Source organism: Poecilia latipinna, unplaced genomic scaffold (genome assembly GCF_001443285.1).
Source record: "Poecilia latipinna isolate Pla-1442-1.1 unplaced genomic scaffold, P_latipinna-1.0 Scaffold3427, whole genome shotgun sequence".
Lineage (NCBI taxonomy): Eukaryota > Metazoa > Chordata > Actinopteri > Cyprinodontiformes > Poeciliidae > Poecilia > Poecilia latipinna.
The window spans coordinates 1-6,543 of record NW_015116043.1 but is presented as its reverse complement, the minus strand read 5'-3'; the positions used below and the strand labels follow the sequence as shown (position 1 = coordinate 6,543).

The window sequence follows — 6,543 nt, the reverse complement described above, 5'->3', positions numbered from 1 at the left end:
CACTCGGAAAGTAAACCGCAGAGACCAAAGGACCCTCGGACCAACAATACCCCGCCAACGCCGTTACTCATCGCCGTTCCTTTAAGTGCTTACCTGAACTCCTGCAAATCATTCAGAAATCCCACAGACTTGAACTCACCTTCTCCCGTGTTGTTCTTTTCAGTGCACTGCCTGCAGCAGTCTGTTCCCTGGACCAGAGACTCTTCTGATTTGTTTTGTGTTTGTAATAAATTTTTACTTGCATCTTCTCTTGGTGGTGGTCTTGCATGTGGGTCAAGTCACTTAAACCCATCATGACAGCACCAGCCCACACTGGACACAACATGCATCTCAAATTCAGTTTCTCACAGTTTACTTCCCCAAAATGGTTTGACATCTACATTTAAAGGGAATCAGAGTGGTGAGACGCGTAACAGGAAGCCGAGTTGAGTTTCAACAAATACATTTGTGACAAACAGAGGCTCAGGTTCCCATTGCTTAGTCAGATATAAATGTAAAATTAGCCTCCAGTGGTTTTCTTCTTCTGTGGTTTCTTCTTGGAACTCAACAGCAGTGCAGACAACAGAGTCAGAACCGACCCACCAGAACTCTCTNGTAACAGGTTTAACTGACTGTTGGCTATGAAAAAATATTACAAGTGCTTATGGGAATCATTAATAATTGTAATTTGGATTATAAAATTACTAAATCGGAGCACCATCTCATTGTAGAAAAAAAATATATTTTGCAAAACAGTTAAGTCTCAGTTATTTATCATACCAGCCTGATAAGACTATGGTCTTAAAATAATAATAATTGACAGCATAAGTTTAGCACTAACCTGCTATGGCAGTGCTGAACTAGATGGTTGCAGCATGTGTATGGAATAAACATATATAGAAGAGTTTGTTAACAAAATGAAATGAACTTCACATCTAAGACATTTTATTCAATCTATTCACTAAGATAGTAACACACAACTAAAACTACTAAGAGAAAGATCAAACGACGAAACTAAAACTGATAAAAGTTAAAACAAGTAAAAATAGTGATGTCATAGTTCAGAATGAATTGTGAATATTGAGAACCCAGATTAACTTCATGAGGAACTGCATTGTTAGTTTTGGCTAATTCAAGTTTGCTTACCAAAATGTGCCAGTCATTCTTCATACATCACCAGAAATATGTAATAATAAAACCTCATTCTGATTAAATTCTGCTTTAATAATTTGTGAGTGAAGTAGAAATCAATAACCCTTTGGAAAATCGACTCTTAATCTATATATTAGTTCATAAATTGGTGATTTAATGGAGTAGCAGGACAGGAGCATGTTGCCACTCACAAAATGGCGGAGCTTCAGTGTGTCATTGTCAAAATGGTGGTATAACTAAACTTAAATAAGCAAGTTTTCCTGTTAAAGGTCCACCTTATTAAACCATAATAAGCTGTGATGGGAAGGCAGAGTATCTTCAGTCAGAGGCTTCTTCAGATTCAGTGCAGCACAGACCGCTGCAGAAGATTATTCCTGCCAACAGCCATCACCATCTTCAATAACTCTTTGAAGAATCTAAATTAATGAGTTACAAAAACATTTAATTTCGCTTTGGGATTAATAAAGTATTTTTGAATTGAACTGAACTGAATTGAATTAGAGTCAACTGTCCACTGGGAAACTGTGTGTAGCTCGTAGCCACATTTAGCTTTCTGGGACTATGTTATGTAACTTAATAGCATGAAACAATGGAAAGATACGCATAAAAGAGATCAGATAGATCTTACTGTCTGGTTTTTAAAACATTCCCTGGAAAAAGTTTCAACAGTCAGAACTCTGTGGTTAGCTTTGGCTATATGTAGCATGCACCCCTGCTCTGTTTGAATTCAGTTCTACACACACAAAACACATAAAATGTTCATCCTAAACTCTTATTACTGTACCACACCTCCTGCGAGCTGCATTCGCCATGGTAAACAACCTGGAGGAGTCGCATTTTCAGCTGCATTACTGGTGCAGCTGGAACAGCTTGATCATGGTTTCAAGCAGTCCTCCAAGTGTTGCCAATTGTTTTCCCTAACAACAAATCATAAAAATACTATAATTCATATGATTCTGATGATGAATGCTCCACCAAAATCTCAACTTACTCTGATGTTCTTTCATTAAATTTCAGTAAACCACAACAGAGTCACCAATAAAATTTGTTCGGGGAACAGATTTGACTGAGCTCTGTCGAGGTTTTCATACGTAAGCTCGGGTTTCTGTGAACATACTGTCTTGGCTGCTTTTTTTATTTCAGTTTCTGGTGTCAAAATGCACTGTATTTGTTCTCTTCTTCCTTTGTTTCTAACGAATTTTGAGTAAAGGTGAAAGTGATTAGATACAGAGAGTTTCGATTATTTCGTGGTTCCATCCAACCAGGTCCTGTACTCAATCTGTGGAGGGTTCGAAGGCGGTCATACTTCAGGGGAACTTCAGAGAGATGAGCTGGTTGTGAACCTTCATAGTGAAACACTGAAATTTTACTCAATGTTATCATACTTGGAGAACATCATACCAGGTCATGGCATTGCCCACAAGCAAACAGACCAATAATGACTTTGGTTTGAACTTTATCTTCCATTTTGGCTACACATAAAATATGACTCAAGGTTTGTTGAACGAGGTACAACAAGGGCGAGGCGTGTTGCAACACGTCTGAATGAAAAGGAATGTAGCTGTCTATTCAGATATACTCAATATACACAAAATGAAGTCCTCTGTTGTGGTAAATGTACTTTGAAGAGTTCTTGATGTGTGCTGCATCGCGTTAGTCGTCTATGACTGCTATGCTTTTTTTTTAAATGCGTTTTCCAAAAACAATGTCGTTTTATAGAATAACCGCTGTGGAAGTTTCTACTTTTAACCTTTTTTTTATTATATTTGTGTCGTGGTTTGAACAGAAATTCATCTCTGCCTGTCACAAAGGAGGAGCAACTTCCAGGTTCTACGTGAAGCGACAAGGGAAAGGCGGCCAGAGGACCGAGCAAGATAAAAACCCCAGTCCAACTCAGAGCTCTTCCACAGCTGCTGCTTGCAGATGATGGAGACAGATCATATAGAAGAACTCTGTTTCCCGCAGCTGCGGAACAAGTCTTGCAGGAAGCCGACGCTCCCCGGGTCGGACGGCGTGCTCTTGAGCATTGTGCTTTCTCTCATTTCTGTGACCACGGCGACGCTAAACCTCCTCGTAATCATCTCGGTCTCCCACTTCAGGCAGAGACTATAGTCACATCAAAACCAGCTATTTAAGAAACGCTAAACTTGTAAATGAAAAAAATCTGATGATATTTTGTGATTCAAAATGTATCTGTTTGTCTTTTCTCACAGGAAGCTTCACACACCAACAAACGTGCTCCTCCTGTCTTTGAGCGTCTCAGACTTCCTTGTGGGTCTCCTGCTGATGCCTTTGGAAATCTACAGAAAAGTCGCCTGCTGGCAAAATGCTGTGTGTTCTCTGTATGGCTTTCTGATTGCGCATGTTGTCTCTGCTTCAATCGGGAACATCGTTCTCATAGCAGCTGACCGCTACGTGGCTGTTTGTGATCCTCTGCACTACCCGAACAAAATCACTATGGCAAGAGTGAAGTGCTGCGTTTGCCTGTGTTGGATCAGCAATGCCTTCTACAGGCTTTTCTTTCTGAAGGACGAGCTGTTTCGGCCGGGCGGGAGCAATTCCTGCGTTGGACAGTGTGCATACGTTGCCCAGCCTGTTGCGTGGTTTGTCGAGCTGACTTTGTTCTTCATTGTCCCAGTTACAGTCATTGTAGTTCTGTACGGGAGAGTGTTTGTGGTGGCCGTGTCTCAGGCTCGTGCCGTGCGTTCTCGCGTTACAGCCATCTCGCATCAGCTTTCTGTCACAAGGAAATCAGAGCTGAAAGCTGCCAGGACTCTCGGTATTCTCGTCGTTGTTTATCTCATGTGTTTCTGCCCTTACTACTGTTACAGTCTTGCTGAGGTTAACGTCACCAGCACGTCATATGCGTCGTATTTAATCTTTCTGTTTTACTTTAACTCCTGTTTAAACCCTCTGATCTACGCCCTGTTCTACCCCTGGTTCAGAAAAGCTGTTAAAGTCATTGTTACTCTACAGATACTGCAGCCTGGCTTACGTGAGGCGAACATACTGTAGATGGTCTGTAAACATAATGAGATGAATACTGACTTTCACACCTGATTGTCCTCTAGTCTTGGTTCTATAGGGGACCAAAACCTGTTCCTCCCCCCTTGCCTGCGGGTGTTTCTGCACCAATAACTACTGAAGGAAACAACGTGAAAACCTCAGAAGAGGCCGAGCACAACTTCCTTCTTCACAAAATGTAAACAAAAATGAAGTGCCGTCAGATTTTTGTGGTTGTAGGATTTCTCTTCTGTCTCTGGTAAAAGCCATTTCTCCTGCTAGCATTAGACTCTCCTGTTTGTTTTGGTTGTATTTACCCAGAATGCCCTGCCCTACAGTCAGCTTCCTGCCTTTGGAGGAGTTTCTCCTAGTCAAACCGAGGCCTTGGATTTTAGGCGGACAGGAGTTTGCCGTTTTGGTCGTCAGGCCTCACTGTCCTTCCAGTTTTAAAACTGTTTGTTTGTGCATTAAACTATTAATGTGGATAGACTGGTTGAGTTTAACATGTTTCACGCAAAACTTGTCATAAATATTATGGCTGCAGTCTCTGTTCCCTGTGTTAATTGTATTGTACTAATTGTATGGTAAAAAATAAAGGTGTGTTATTAAATGTGGAATCTGTGTGGACATTTGAAGTCTCTCTGCTCCTCACCAGCAACAAAACACAGCCCAACAGTTTAAACGATGATAGTTAAATCTGAAACAATTTTCTTTAAAACATTCAAAAGTAGGTAAAAATAATATTTACTATATCATTCTCACTATAACTGTGAAAATGCTGCTGCTCCCTTAATAACTATCTGTTCCAGCACCTCCCTATTATGATCATTGGTCATTAATTCTTTCTTTTCATATATGATCTCATAATGTATTGTCACTGAAATGTCAACAAAAAAGTAGCTTCATTATTTTTTTCTTTTTTGACTTTGAAAAGACGACATTTACTCTCTGAGGTTCTGAAAATAGATTTTTTTAAGTCTGTCTCTGAGTAGCCCCCCAACTAACCTACCTTCTTTTTTATATCATGTATTTATTTTTTCGCTTCTTATTTGTGGATAACATATTTTATTGTCAGTTATCTCAAATAGCATTTTTTTTATTTGTGGTGTCTTTTTTATTACTTTGTGCAAATGTTATTTATTTTACATCAGTTTGTTTTGTGTAGGAATGTCTGCTGTTCGGGGATCTGTTTGTGGATTAAAACCTATTATAATTGTATTGCTATGCATGGCTTTGAATGATATTTATTAACATATTGTTAATAATCAATAAAAAGACATTTGAAGCCTTGAAATAGGCCTCCATCTGGTTAAGAAGCTCATGATCTGCAGGTTCGGAAAACTACTACTGGGCGATTCCACCTAATCTTTCACTACCCTTACACCGTCAGATTTGATTTCAACACTTTTAAAGTATCTATATGGGTCCACACCAGAAAGTGTTAATTTAACTCTTTTTGGAGAGTTCGTACCGGTAACACTTTATTTGAAGGGGGGTGAATAAGACTGTCATGACACTGTCATAAACATGACATAATTCCTGTCATGAACATGAACAAGCCTTCATGAATATTTATGACTGTTGTCATAAAGCGTCATTCGGTAAATTATGACACTTTTAATACAAAGTTGACATTATTCAAAATGCCGTTGTTATGACAACTTGACATTAACCAAGAAATCATTGTTATAAAAGTATTACTGATTTCACTTTAAAAATTAGGTAACTTTATGTTATTAAAGGTAAAGTTTAAACAATAATGATTTCTTGTAGAGGAGAAACCAACATGCTCCTCTACTGCATCGGACCGTCGTCAGTCTCTGAGTACTACAAACAGTGTCGGTCTCCGGATCATAACAAACAAAAAAACATAACAATGAGGACTGGAACGAAGGAATACATTTTTACTACAACTCTACCAACAAGCCTTCATTACAGAAATGTGGAGTTTCACAGATGTTAACACTTACATAATCATTTTTGGAGCTTGAATCTTCGAAGAATCCATGGAGGGATCAGGTGGGCGAGGTTAGGCTGGAGATTCATCCTCAACCAGACTGGTTCTAATATATACAAAAAGGCAATAAAAGGATTAAAACATGCTGAAAAACGTATATAAGAAGACACAACAGCGGGAATAATGCTCTCAACCGTTTTTCAAAAGAATCGATCAGAAAGGTTGATAAATCTGACCAATATGCATGTAAACGTTCAAGATCATGAAAAAACATATTCCAGATTATTACGGATCTGTTCAAGTTAGCCAATAATTTGATTAAATCTTCACCGGCTCGATATTTTTCCAACAAATACTCCGCTAACATTCGGCATGCTAAGCTAAATATGCTAACACCGAGCCGTGTGGCGAACGTGACGTCTATCATACAGGTTGAGCTCAACTCAAAATAA

General features: G+C 39.1%; 1 protein-coding gene across 1 annotated transcript; it reads left to right on the top strand.

Annotated features, from left to right (window-relative positions):
• Positions 1 to 3,318: 3,318 nt before the first annotated feature.
• On the top strand, positions 3,319 to 4,244 carry LOC106940942 (trace amine-associated receptor 13c-like). The gene has a single exon (XM_015023838.1). The coding sequence runs from the start codon at positions 3,319 to 3,321 to the stop codon at positions 4,144 to 4,146; it is 828 nt and encodes a 275-aa protein (XP_014879324.1). The 3' UTR covers positions 4,147 to 4,244.
• Positions 4,245 to 6,543: the final 2,299 nt, after the last annotated feature.

Coding starts and splice junctions, on each gene's coding strand:
- LOC106940942 (XM_015023838.1), top strand. CDS start 3,319: ATGTATCTGTTTGTCTTTTCTCACAGGAAGCTTCACACACCAACAAAC.